Source organism: Poeciliopsis prolifica, unplaced genomic scaffold (assembly GCF_027474105.1).
Source record: "Poeciliopsis prolifica strain line A6 unplaced genomic scaffold, Auburn_PproV2 SCAFFOLD066, whole genome shotgun sequence".
NCBI lineage: Eukaryota > Metazoa > Chordata > Actinopteri > Cyprinodontiformes > Poeciliidae > Poeciliopsis > Poeciliopsis prolifica.
The window spans coordinates 1,239,676-1,254,456 of NW_026562441.1; the positions used below are offsets into that span (position 1 = coordinate 1,239,676).

Sequence of the window (14,781 nt, forward strand, 5' to 3'; positions counted from 1 at the left end):
GACTGGTGTGATATTTTCTTTTTCCTGACCAGTTCATCTGTAAACAGTGCTGGCTTCTTACTAGGCTCTCCTCGACACCAGTGTTTATACAGCATGGGACTTCCATCGCTCCACAACCAAATTCCCTCTAGAAAAGTGTTCAGCAGATGACACATTTCATTCAATGTTTCACAAAACACACGACAAATAAAGCGCAGTGGCAAAAGTACCTGCTGTGCATCAGAGCCTCCAATCCATGTTCGTCCAGATTTACCACTTGCTTTATGTATCAGAGCTTGAACCTGATGGTACTCGTTCATGGTGTGAATTGATGCAAGGTTTGCTCCCATGGACAGGCAGTTTTTCTATAGAAAAATGCGTAGAAACTTGTCAGCTAGTTTGGTTTAAAAGAACAGTGAAATAAAAGAAAATAAGAGAACAATGGGGTTTAAAATCACCTCGGCTTTAGCCCAAGACATGCGTTTGACAACATAGCGAAAGCAGCGACTGTTGATTGGAGTCCAGCCAGAAGGACAGCAATTAAACCTCTGGAGCAATGCAAGTCGTTCTGATGGCAAAAACAGAAAGGAGACTTTGAGTCAAGAGGGGTCTGACAGGACCCTGCACCGATTGCAGTTTTCTGGCCAATCGCCAGTCAAAAACTTTCAGAAGCCTGACCTGATGCAGATTTTTTACCCTTTTGTCTGAAATGTTGCTAAATATACCAAGAAAGTCACGGTTTGGCAACAGAAGGGCGACTATTGTTTAATGCAAATGTGCAGACATGACCTGGTGGCTCTGATAGACCTGGCAGAGCAGAAGAGGACAGCGGTGGTCTTTAGGCCTCTGCTGAGGTAGAGAAGCCAGGTGGAAAAGATCAGTTTCATCTGTAACTATCAACAGTTCATTGATCTCCCAAAATTGAAGGAAAAGTATGTGTTTTAGTAAAGTGTACCACAAGAAGATGTGTCAAAAGTACTACGGATCAGAACCGAGGCTGCAAGCAGTTACATTTGGGAGACAATGACATAAAACACCAAATATGAGGTGCTGTGTTGGCGTGGGGTCAAACCACGACCCACGTATTGATGGTGGTCACAAGTTCAATTCCCAACCTGGTGACATTTTCCACATGTCTTCCTCCTCTCTCTTTACCCTGTTTCCTGTCAAACCACTTTCAAATAAAAAGCCACTAGAGCCAAACAAAAAAGATAACAAACATCAAATAATGTTTATCAGCAGAGCCAGAAGCTCTATACGTATATTTGAAACTGATGTTAATTTGTGTTTTAGTCACTTTATGATTTCATTATACTTAAAATACTCACTGTCACCACTGCTCTTAGCCGTCTGGCCAGCAGCTTCATGATGGAGATGACGCGCTGATGCAAATTTGCACACTGAAAGCGAATCGAAGTAAAGCAAACATGTTAGTAAAATTCAAATGTGTTGAAAAAAAGATGGTCAGAAAATTGGTCAGCAAACCTGATGAAGGATGATGTTTCTTAGCCAGGCAGCACCTTCTACCTTCGCTGCAGAATCACTGGATACTTATAGAGCTTCTAACTTATTATGACTCGGGGCAATTTCACAGAATTGCCACAGAATTGCACTCCATTAACATATGCAGTCCACACCTTGCCTCATCATTCACCATTGACCAAAACCTCTCCTGGTCTTTGTACTTGTCATGGCTGTGACAGTTGCAGCAAGAAGGGTTTTGGTAATTGAGCAAACTTAACTGAAAGTGTAGCAACTAAAGGCCTATTCTTTAATGCTAATTTTTATTAAATGTTTGTCGGCAGGCATTGTTTCTATGTGCACCGTGTCAAAGGTCACAAAGCAAATCTTTGCCTCCACTGACAATTGTAAGAGCAATTTATTTTCCTCCTAGTGTCTGCATGTTTCAATTTCCATGTTGAGCACATAAACATAGAAAACAGCAGTTTGCTGCTTCTGGGGTCATCTTCAGAAACTGAGGGAACGCAACAGGAGAAATTAGGACACAGGATGAAGGAGCCAAAAGCTTCAGCAGCTCAGATATGAGACGGATCTCGCTCATCTATGACTTTTGGGAAAGTGGAATAGAAAAAGTCTACTTGGCAAAAAAGAAAGTCAATCCTGAGATAGATAAAATGAAAGCAGCAAAATGCCAAAAACATCCTGGATGATTATTTATTTAATCTGCAAAAGAACTACAGCTTCAGAGAATATTTACTTTCCAGCAAAACAAGAATCCAAAGCATCCAACTGATCTACACAGCAGATATGATTTGATGGCCATCAAAGCAAAAGTTCTGGAGTGGCCTAGTCAAAGAGCAAACCAACTATGATTTCTGGCCTCCCTCAAAAATTCCTAAACACATGTCAGGTAGAGGTGTAGAAAACTCACTGTTCAGTACGTTATCAGTTCATTCAGGTCAGAACATGCATGGTTACTCTCCTCATCAGATATCAGTGCAGGCTCTGTGTTGCTGGTGTCTCTCCAGTGAGCATTGGGGACAAAGCAGGGGGACCCTGGAAAGGTCACCTGGAAAGGTCACCAGTCCATCACAGAACAAAACAAACACATGGGACATACAATCATGCAGACTCATAGAGACAAAGGGTCAGTTTGAGTGACCTGTTGACCCAACAGTCATATTTAGGCGTCAGAGGAAGAGGCTGTACCCAGAGAACATGAGGAAACTGTCGCAAGACAACAATCCCATCAACTGCTCTATTGAGCTACAAAGCAAGAAACATAAAAAGATTCAAATATAGTTAAAACATATTCAATTGATAAAATTGAGTTTAATTTTGCTTAATAACCTGCTATGAAATAAGGAGTGTTAGGTAAAGACAACATGCCTAAGATAAAATCAGAATATAAATTAAAACTGTCTTTTGTGTTGCTTCACCTTCTCAGGGTTTCGCAAATCGCTGAGTCGTCCTTACTAAGGTCTAGACTAGGAGGCATCTAAACATGAATATTCATATCGTTCATTAGTGCTTTGCAAAAACTACAGTTTGAATTTCACTAATATATTCTTTCATGCTTTCATAATATGAACTTACAAATGAATCAGACACTTGAAAGCTAACTTTGGTTCATTTGAACAGAACCGTTAGAAACCGCTGAGTCACCTTCCCTTCCTACCTAACAGACTGGAATAAGACAGTTAGCAGAGAAACAGTTTGGAAAGTTTCTGTCTGGATTTAGAGCCCTTCACTGCACTGGCTGCACTTTTAAAAGTCATTAATGATTCTCTGATGACTTAAGATAATGGACCTGTGTCTCTACTGGTCCTGCTGGATCTAGTTGTGTTTCTGATCCAGTGGATCCTGATATTCTCTGGAGCCACTGACGAAGCCTCAGGACCGTTGAGCTGTCTGTGTTGAAGTGTGAAGATGTTTGCTACATTCGCAAACATCTTTACCTTCATTCAACCTCTTCTAGATCACATCTTAGTGTTTCCTGCACTGCAGGCCAAATCCTGACCTCGATGTCTCAGACTGGATTTTCTTCAACACCAAAGAAAATCAAGAAATATCTGGATTAAAACAGTGATTAAATTACAAACAGATGAACTATTTACCATGCTTTTGCTGGCTTTTGTAATTTATTTAGTGATTTTAGATGTCAGCATAAATGCACACTACAAAAAAATACAATGGATCCCTGGTACCACTGGGATTAGAGACCAGAACTGGTCACAAGTTTAGATCCACATGTTTGAGATCTCCTCTAAAAACGTTTATAGCTGCCATTTTAATTGTTCAAACTCTACATATGCCTTTATATGCATTTTAACTCTGCACTTACTTTTATTCCAAATCTCAAACAAGACAGACGAGATTTTTTTTAACCTTATTTGTATATTTTACAAATAACCTAAAGGAGTAAAATACAGTCAGATAAGATATTAACAAAACATAAACAAAGCAACAACATGTTCAGTCTCTTTGACAGAATAAAACCCAAGAAAAAAAGAAAATAAAAAATCAATAAATGTGTATATATAGATTTTTGTATATACACATGGATAGCATGTCTGTAATCAGGGGGCTTGTTAGACGTCCACTGGAGAAGATTGAGTCTGTGAGCCTTTAATCAGTAACTCCAACTTTAGTGGGAAGATCATGGGGAGAAGCTCTGGCACGGGCAAAGCTCCCGGAAAACAAAGAAACAAGTTCCCCAAAAAACTGTTTAATAGTAGAAAACACCAAAATACATGAGCTGATGTAGCATCTCAGATGGACTGAGGTTTATTCTAGAAAGTTTGTCATTAGAGTGATGCAGATGACGTAAAACCTTCAACTAAGTTTTCAGAATCATGAATATATTATTTAGTACGTTTCTTTGCAGTGATTCAGTGCAAGTATCACATCTGTGACATTTTATATGGGTGATGATGGAAGAGGAAAAAGCTGAACTTAAATGTTGTATAGATACAAAGAAGCAATTTTTACGTGAACAGGAAATGTACAAGAAAACTTTTTATGCTGGAACAATAAATCACATTCACACAGAAATACTTTATATTAAGAATGTGAAAAGTTCTTTGTTATAATGTGATATTTGTTTTAATAACTCATACATGATTGATTGTGTTAAAAATAATGAAAACATCAGAACAACACATGGACAGAATAAAACACACATCATCTTGTTTTGATTGCTCAAAGTTTTATTTTTGCTCAGCCAAAGAATAGAAGAAAGTTTTGCATAAAAGGTTCTTTCTTAAAACTCATTCAGTCTGATTTTATTACAGAGAGACAATCCAGCTGCTGTTTGCTTGTCGCTTCATTGCTTAGGTTGCATTAAACAGAGAAATGATAGAAAGTAGAGAAGCAGAATATCTTTTGGGTTTTCTATGAAGATGCAAAAAGGCAGGAAAACAGAAACAGCAGCTCTGATCCTCCACTGGTTCTGTTCAACACATCAGGCCTTTTTAGTAACTTCACAGTTTTCAGAGTTTCTTCATGCAGACCGAAGGACGCTTGTAATTACACCACAAGTCATCCCAGCACTTGCGGCCTAGGAGAAAGAGAACAAATTATCAGTGAAATATCACGTACTGAAATCCCTGAAGTCACCGACGCAGGATTATGAAAATGATTGGAAAGGATGATGAAATGAATCATCTTGCAACAAAAAATGAATATAAACTCCTGCTGTTGAAAACATCCACAATTTTTATCTTATCTGAAGTTAAATAAGTTCAAACTTCTCTTTTTTAGGTCAGTTAGAATTATTTATTTTTGCTAAATGCCAGAAAACTGAACCTTGTGAGAGACCGTTTCTGTAATTTATTCAAATTCAGAAGTTTACACATTTTGGTCAGAAAGCCTAAGGGTTCATACAGTTTATCCCTGATACTGACCAAAATGTATGAAAACATCTGATTGAGAAGAAAATTACAAATGAATCTAAAACAAATATATATTTTTTGCAATAATTTGGGTGATTCTAACCAACCAAAAACAACATAAGTTTTGTCAGATTTAACTTCAGATGTGTGTTTACAATATGGAGAGTAAATAATCCAGTCACCCACAAGTCCATTCATCAACTCAGAAAACAGACGTGTGATATTGTCTTTTACCTGACCAGTTCATCTGCAAACAGTGCTGGCTGCGTCTGGCATTATCAGGCTGCCCTCGACACCAGTTTGTGTACCTCATCGGAGTTCCATCGCTCCACAGCCACGTTCTCTCCTAGAATGGTGTCAGCAGATGACACATTTCATTCAGAGTCACAAAATACACACAGAAAGTGTAATGGAAATACCTGCTGTGCATCAGAGCCTCCCAGCCATGTTTCTCCAGACCTGCGACTTCTTGCACGTATCAGAGCCTGAACCCATCGATACTCATACGCGTTACGAACTGATGCAAGGTTTGCTCCCATGGACAGACATTTTTCTACAAAAAAATGCACAACAATTTTCTGAGGTATGAAGTGGATTTTGTTCATTAAGATCAGTGAAATAAAAGAGAGCAAGAGGAAAAAAGAGAATATTTATGTTGGAAATCACCTCAGCATCAGCCCAAGTCCTGGCTCTGGCAACATAGAGAAAGCAGCGACCTCTGATTTTCGTCCAGCCAGGAGGACACAACTTAACACGAGGGAAGTAGAAAGGTCGGTAACCTGCCAAACAAAAGCAGAGTTCCAGTCAACAGCTGTATGTCGGTGGTTCACTGATTCCAGTTTTCTGTCTGATCAACATTTAAAAAGTCTGACCGTTTTTTTTGTCTTAAATATCCTATTTGCCAAATATAGTTAGAAAGTCACAGAATTGGCAACAGATGGGCGACCATTGTTTAATGAAAATGAGCAACCATGACCTGCTGGACACGGGTATTTCAGTCAAATCTCTGTCATGGCAGATCAGAGGAGGACAGTGGTTGATCTATTGACCTCTGCTGATTTATCATCACCTCTAGTGTTCATGGCATTCGTCTTAATGATGCAACATTACACTTATTATAAAGAAGCTAACTCCCTCAATGACAGGAAAACCAGTGACTCTTGTGCAGATCACAACCAGGATGTGTGTACAGTGTACAATGAACAGTGACGACATTCAAATCATAAATATAGGAAATATACTGAAGAAAAAGTATTGTTTTATTAAAGAAGATGTGTCACATTTACTAAGGATCAGAATTGTGATTCCAAGCAGTCACACTGAGGAAATCAGAAAACAATGACAAAAACACCAGATAATGTTTATCAGTAGAGCTACAATCTGGAGCAGCTGTAGATAATCTAAACTAGAGTTGGTTTGTGTTTCTGTGTTTTAGTAACTTAAGCAGGGCTTGATAAGGAAGAAATACTCACTGCAAATGTGGTACTGGAAACCACTGGTCAGAGCCATCATGGAGAAAACCATCAGGAACACAGCCGACAACTTCATGATGGAGATGAAGTGATGGGGCAAGCTGAAGGCAAACTGAAATAAAGCATACGTGTTAATAAAATCCAAACATGTTGGTAAAAAAGATGAGCAGAAATTTGTTCAGCGAACCTGATGAAGAGTGATCCGTGTTCTTAGCCAGGCAGCTCCTGCAGCCTTCACTGCAGAATCACTGGATATTTATAGAGCTTCTAATCTTGACACAACATGAGGAAATGATTCTGATAAAAAGTCCACAGAATTGCACGACATAACCAGATCTAGTTCACACCTTGCTTCATCACCATTGACCAAAACCAAACCTCAAATTTGTGCTTGTCATGGATGTGACAGTTGCAGCAAGAAGGTTGCATGAATATTAACTGAAAGAGTAGCGACTAAGGCCTGTACTTTAACACTGCTGGTTTTTAACCATTTATTGGTAGTTTTTATTTCTATGAACATTTTCCAAAGGTCAAAGTCTGTAATTTAGCCAGGAGAAATGATGAAATGATTATTCTCCACACTGGTGTCTCTCCAGTGAGTATTGGGGACAGGGAACCAGTCCATCACAGGACAACACAGGACATAAAATCATTCAGACTCATAGACACTTAGGGACAGTTTAGAGTCTAAAGTGTCAAACTCATTTTTGTTTTGGGCCAAATCAAGATCATGAAGGTTCTTAAAGGGCCGGTTGTGCCAGAATGTGTTGATAAAACCTGTTCACAAACTGATAATATGTCAATGAATTCTTAAAATGACATAATATTATTGAAGATCTTTTCAGTCCCTAAATGCGACTATTTATTTAGTCGCTGTATAAATCATGGACTATGATCATACATCAACTAAATTCTCAAGAAACTGGAGGGATTGATTGATATATATTGGCAGTAAACAGATAAAAACTGTATTGATATGAATGATAATATAATATTTAATCACTCTTAGTGTTTAGTCTAGACTGTGGAGGGCCACATAAAAAGCTATGCGGGCTGGATTTGGCCCCCGGGCCTTGAGTTTGACACATGTTTTAGAGTGACTTATTGACTTAACATACAATTGAGTGCTGGGTGAAGAAACATGCCTAAGATAAAATCAGAATATAAATTAAAACTGTCATTTTGTGTTGCTTCACCTTCTCAGGGTTTCACAAATCGCTGAGTCGTCCTTACTAAGGTCTAGACTAGGAGGCATCTAAACATGAATATTCATATCGTTCATTAGTGCTTTGCAAAACTACAGTTTGAATTTCACTAATATATTCTTTCATGCTTTCAATAGTATTAACATGCAAATGTCATGTTCATATATCATCTTAGTTTAGCCTCTGTTGCCTGAAAATGGAAAGATGAATGTGTATCACCTCAAACTACATCTGCCAGGCAGATTCCCAAAACCAAAAATGGTGGCATTTTATTGAGCTTGTTGATTGATATCATGTCTTTTGGGAAATCTGCCAAAGATTGTAAGAGTTGTTAGAGTGGAAAGTTGACCAGGCCGCTCTTCTGGGTGTTGAAGTCAGTCGTTAAGGAAACTCTTGTTATTTTCTGCAGCTGGTTGAAGAAACTGAAGCCATCAGTTTTTATTCTGATGTTCACTTTGGGATTTGCTGGTTGCATCTTGACCTTTGACTCTCACATTTTTAACCCAGTTTGAGAAGGAAAACTGACAGTTCTTAAATATATTGTTTTGGAAGTTTGGGGTGTCTGTGGTAACGTCTGAAGATGTCTGGTGGGGCTCTGGGAATGATTTGGAGAAACTCCGCAGGTTTGTTGGTTCATTCTAGTTGAAAGCAGAATCCTGTCGCGACCTTCGTTGACCTTTGTCAGTCTCATTTTACTGGTAAATGTTCTGACTTTGCTCCAACTCATCATTCACATCTGAAGCACAGCTCATGCTGGTACTAGTTGCCACTCTTGTGTCTGATTGCATCTTTGTTGAAGGCTGTTATTGCTGAGCTGCAGAAATAAAAAAACAAAAAAGATTTTAGCAACACCAAAGTCCAAGTTTAGCTTCTAAAAGACAAAAGTGTAATGGAAAGCCAAACCTTTGATCATAACATTTTAATTTAGTTTACATATGTAAATCATTTCTACATGAAATGGCATCCCACAAATACCAGCCCCATCTGCTGGCCTTCTGCCAGAAGCACAACGCGTAGTCTTCACTTCCCCAGTTTGAAACGTAGATTAGAGGAAATATTGAGGCTTCACCTTCAAACAACCTCTTCTAGTTGCTTGGAACTACTATTTGAATAGATGAACCACTTTCACCCTAATAAGCATTGATATGCACAGTGGAAATCATCTTCTCCACTCTCGGGGACATCGACCGTTGATCTTCTACTGACAGATCGATTTCAAAGGTTCAATTGAAAAGGCTCAATAACATTACTCTTCTCTGTTTTGGCTGCTGGACCATTAGATGTCAATTACCCAGAATGCATTGTGGTGTGAACAAACTTGTAACTCGTATGACAATATTTTATTGAAAATTTTTAAAATACCCTGCAGTACTCTTACTGTATTGTACTTACATCTAAAATACATATTTCATGAATAAAGTGAATTGTTACATCTAATTGTGGATCCCTTTAATATCCTGCACCCTCATCGTGGTCGACACATGAGCAGTTGAGTTCTGTACAAGCTGAATGAAACCAGCCCAGAAGTAGTTTAAATGGCAAATAAACAAAACAAAAAAAACATGCATCAGAGTCTCAGTGTTGTCCAGAAACAGAAAAACATCAAGGAGGTGATTCAGGGCTTTTATTGAAGCGTGTTGGACCGGGGTTGCAGGACGTCATTCAACAGTGGCAAGCAACTCAATGCACTGTGCGAAACTAAAAACCGTAATCTAGATCCTTGCAGCCGTTTTTAGAGTTTTGCAGCAGCTGAATGCTGGACAGTTTTTATAGAAACCAGTAAAATATGCACAGTTTGTATCTAAATGGTAAAAACAGGCGTTGGCGTCTCGGTGTTGGCAGAGAGAAGGAGGTGAACTCTGACAATGGTTTTAGTGTTTTCATGTGAAGAACAAGCTGTGAAAGTTCAAGGTGCAAAAAGCTGCAGGTCCAGACGGCATCAGTTTCAACTGCGGTGTTGATGCAGATCAACTCTGTGGCATCATGGGATTTATGTTCAGCTCTGTCCTACAATGATCTTTGACCCAGTACAGGTGGCAGACAGAAGGACTGTCTCCCACCCCATGCATGAAGCTGCTGCTGAATGGAAGAAAAAACAAACCTGCCATTTGACTATTTCTTTATAGTCATCAAAAGTAATCCAAATTTCCTATGTGGAAATTTACATGGAACTAAATATTTACAAATTAAATAGTAAAATACATTAAATTCAACACCTGATTTATATCCAACATGTCTTCTAAATACAAGCTATACTAGATCCTCTGCCTAATTAACTCCCAACATAAATCATAACAGTTTTTTCCCTCTCATTTGGCTTTGCAAGACAGTTTGAAGCTTTTCTTTTTCCATTCATTGTTTGGGCTTTTTTCCCTCTGTCGTTTCCCAGTTACTCTGTTTATTTCATCAACATTTCCTCTTGTTATTGCCAGTTTCCCATAATGTAACAGGTGCTGGTTCAAGTAAAAAAAAAAAAAAAAAATAAAAAATGATAAAAAATACAAGAACTTGTTTTAGCTTTCAGCGTTTCTGTTTGACCACCAGATGGCACAATTTTCCCCCAGGAGGTCAAAACATAGCAGGTCATGATTTAAATCTGGAAGTTCTGCCATCTTAAGCAAAACTATGTAGTAGGAAAGAGATGTAAAAGAATTGCACAGGAATTGTTTCCCTTTTGCCTCAGTGGTTTAAGAAACTAAATTACTTAGAATGAAGAATTTAAGAAAAAGTTTATTTTTTTACTTTTAATTCATAAATGTGTACAGAGAATGAGAATCAACCCTCATCATTTCCAGAGAAAATTCAAGCCTAAAAGTTAAAGTACATTCATCACATGCTATCTAATAGAACAGCTTTTTTCATGCCAGATGAATTGAAGTTGCAGGCAGCAGCTTCAGAAAGCCAAGGGTTGAGGCTCTTTATCCCTCCGATTCTCCATCACCACTTTCATCCATCTGTGTGCCAACAAAACGAAGCTGTGAGACAGCCTTTAAAATCATCTCACTGAACACAGACAACGACGAGAAGGCGTTTGACTTACTGAATATATGCCTGACTAGATGATTCAATCATGTACTTGAAAGTGTGGAACAGGAATATAAGGAAACCCATCAAAGGCGGGATGCAAAATAATAAGTGGAAGGAAAAGACGGCTGTGAACAAATCAGAAGAAACAAGTTACACATTTCACTTATAACGGGGAAAATTGTAAAACTTCCAGTTCAACTAGCAGAATTATGCAATCAACTAGCTGAAAAGTTACTAAATATCTTATTTGAAGTGTAATAAGATATTTTCAGTAGAAACTAGACAAACAATGGTTCGATTGTGTCTCTGCAGAAACTCCTGACTTCCTGTTGGGGAGCCCATGTCCATTTCCCGCCTCTCTGCTCCAACACTTTAGTTCACACTAAAGGCTTATTCCAGGTCTGAGTGACCGACTGCTGATGAGGGAATTAAGACATTTGATTCTGGTGCTCAGAAAAAAAAGAAAAAAAAAACTCCCAATAATAGTTACAGTCTGGTGGACTTAAGCTCACCGCTTCACAGGAATATTTAAATGTCAAAGGTTTAGTCAGGATTGGGCTGAAAGGCTAAACAAGACTAATATTCCTACTATATTCCTACTATATTACTAATAGTCCAGTACTTAATCTGATTCACACTTTTTGCCTCAAAGCCCGAGACCTCCCGGCTGCACAATTAAACTTTCATTTTTCATTCTCCTGGTTTTAATTCGACCTTTTGTCGAACAGGAAGCATCATTTTCAGTGTTACTGGGGTGAAACAGGAACATCGAACCGTACCAGTGCTGGTTTCATGTCTTGCAAATCTGTGGATTTGATAAAGCAAGACCCGCAAAATGAAACATGCCCAAGAATGAGAAAGTGAGAACCGTCACCAGCACAATGATGTGGATCCAGAATTCCATTTCAGAAGCTGTGAAGAAACAAAACCAGGAGATTATTTACCAGATATTGGATTATCTTATATACACAACTTAGAATTGGTCAAGGAAGAAACAATATTCTGACATCTACATATTATAAAGGTGAGGCCAGAAAATATCTGAATCCAAAAGTGTGACAAAAACTAATTACGTTGTGAAAGTTCCTTTCCCTTTTTCACAATATCTCAAATCAGTACAACCCTTTTTCTGATAGGATGATCAGAATTATTTCAATCAGCAAAATTACAGAGATGAGTTTTAGTTCCTTTTTCCAAACTTTACATTCACTTCCTTAAGTTGGAAGGTTGAATTTAAACTGATTGAGTTGATTGGAGGAAGGTTGATAATGAGTCCTTTCACTAGAGAGCAATTTCTGTCAACTCTGACAAAACTCAACATTACAAGCAAAATTATTCTTCTGTCTGATACTTTGACTTTTTTTTCAGGTTCCTGATGAATATAAAAAGTATTTGGTTTTACTTTTTTAAATGTCCCGTCTCACTTTTTAGACATACTATACATGCCAGGGGTGTCAAACTCCAGACCTCCAGTTTTTAGATAAACACTGGAATGAATTGTCTGAATTACCTCCTTGTGTGGATCAGATCTCCAGCGTCTTAATGACCTAATTATTATACCCAGGTGGTGCAGCAGAGGCTCATCTAAACTTTGCCTCATGCTGATCCTAAAAGGCCTGTGAAAGTTTGGCTTGACGAAACTGAAACTAAATGTGCATAGCTGCTGCCAGAACGATCGATAACCAGGTAAATTGCAACAGGTAATAAATTATGATGAACATCCTGTTGAAATATGTCTGAGAAAAAAAATTAACCTGAGATTTAAATCATAAATCCTTTTGTTGGTGTTATTCTCTTCCTGAAAGCTCCTGATACTACAATATGAATTTATGTTGCTCCAAACAGACATAAAAACAGCTTTACTTTGTTAATTCTGTTTCAAACAAGCAGTGCTTGTAAAAGCAATGTTTATTTGCCTTGTTTTAAATATATCAGATATAATAAAATTCCTAATCTATGGAGTCTGACTACAAGTTGTACAACTTAGATTTTGCATCAAAATGTCTCCTGAATTAATTGGCCTTAAAATGTTTCACAGTAACTTTAAACCTTGATAATGTTATGCAACACTCATTTGATTTGTTTTCTTCATGAGCCAGTGTCTTTCATAGAAATAGATTTAATATTTTATTGTAATAAAAAATTATAACTTGGAATACTCTCTAAATTATCACTGATAGTTTTTTTTTTTATCTGTGTTAAAGAGAGTCAATAAAAATTTCCTGTTAAATTAGAGCGAATGAACTTTCTAGGCAAAATTGTGTAAATTTATTTTTCTTACCTTTGAACAACCAAAATAACAATCTTACCTGAAGGTTTCATGATAGTCGGCTTAGTTCAGCGTTTGCCTGAAAACAAATCAAGTTTCTTTCTTCTGGCTGCAGGGAAATGTTTCTCTGTCCTGCAGACATTTACCTGTGTTGTTTAAGATAACTAGTTTGCATGAGAGTCGTCACAGCTGCTGCTGAGCTTTGACAAGTCACACCTGATCATCATCACCCTGATGTCCAGCTGCTGCCATGTGACTGTGAAAAAGCCGATCCCTCAATAAACACCTGTTCTAACATTGGGATTATTTTGAGAATTTAAGAGATAGATATTGGGATCCAATAGATGGCAGTAGTGCAACAATAAATGGATGCAAGCTGCCGTTAAAACCTAAAGAAGAAGAAACACTGTTCTCAGGCCTGCGTTCATCAGCGCGAAGCAGCATGACGAAGTCAGACATAATGACATGCAACAGCAAGATGTTTGATCGGCTGAATGTGGATCTAATCGATATGAAATACATTAGATATGATCAATATGATCAATTCTAATCCAATACCAACAGGATGCTGGCCAATGTTTTGCTTGTGTGTGGCATGTTGGGTCAGGTTTCTTCCAGGATACAGATGTATTGACTAAATGGCCTGATGAAAACACTGAGTAAATATGTCTATTAGAAAAGATACAACAATTTTAGAAACCAGGCATAAATATTGTTTGCTCACATCTTCTTTGAGTTCACTAGTTCTATTTCATCCACACCTTAGTCCAGATCCTGGATCGAGTATTTGCTCTGTAAAATGAAGAAACCAAGCTCATGTTTTTCATCAGGTGATGTTTGATTTAGATTCCTGATCATCAAGGTGAGGTGACACATCAGCAGGTATATAATAACGGAGTCTGAACGTCGGAGACACAGAGGAGAAGCAGAAGTTTGGAATCAAGTTCATTCCAGCTGCAGGTGAGATGAACACATGAATTCATTTACAACTGAGTTTGTCCACTAAAGTTTCTCTATGTTTTACATTAACAGGGAATTTCATTGTGCTGCAAGTCAAACTCCAGATTTTCATCAAGTTTGATCAATTTATCCAGATCAACAGTAAAGATGAAGGTAAGCCTGTAACTTGCACTGTAAAAAAATAAAAAATAATTTATCTATCTTTATTTTTTAACAAGGAAAGGTATTTTTAATGTTTAAAATCTTGTTAACAACAAATGACCAAAATAAAAACCAGCACAGAGACATTGTACATAAAATGTACAAATTATGAAACATCAATAATGATTAGAATATGAACACAAACAACAACAAGATATTTAACTATGTAGTCAAAAAATGTAAAAATTAAACAACTTCTAGTGAGTTTGTTAATTATTTAAAATGTTTGATATTTTGTTCAGTCACTGAAATGTTGAGTGAATTTGAGTGTTTAAATTTATCCAAACACTCAATGCATGTAAACACTGTACATA

General features: G+C 37.6%; 1 protein-coding gene and 1 long non-coding RNA gene across 2 annotated transcripts; both read right to left on the minus strand.

The window, feature by feature from the left end:
- Positions 1–4,628: 4,628 nt before the first annotated feature.
- On the minus strand, positions 4,629–7,022 carry LOC129351396 (ladderlectin-like). Its single transcript, XM_055020263.1, has 6 exons — positions 6,993–7,022; positions 6,806–6,917; positions 6,000–6,112; positions 5,753–5,911; positions 5,568–5,679; positions 4,629–4,999 (listed from the first exon to the last, which is right to left on the minus strand). The coding sequence occupies exons 2-6, from the start codon at positions 6,879–6,881 to the stop codon at positions 4,932–4,934; spliced, it is 528 nt and encodes a 175-aa protein (XP_054876238.1). The 5' UTR covers positions 6,882–6,917; positions 6,993–7,022; the 3' UTR covers positions 4,629–4,931.
- Positions 7,023–10,877: 3,855 nt separating this feature from the next.
- Positions 10,878–11,848, minus strand: LOC129351269 (uncharacterized). Its single transcript, XR_008604719.1, has 3 exons — positions 11,817–11,848; positions 11,051–11,162; positions 10,878–10,964 (listed from the first exon to the last, which is right to left on the minus strand). It is a non-coding gene; the product is annotated as an uncharacterized LOC129351269 (long non-coding RNA).
- Between the last annotated feature and the right edge of the window lie 2,933 nt (positions 11,849–14,781).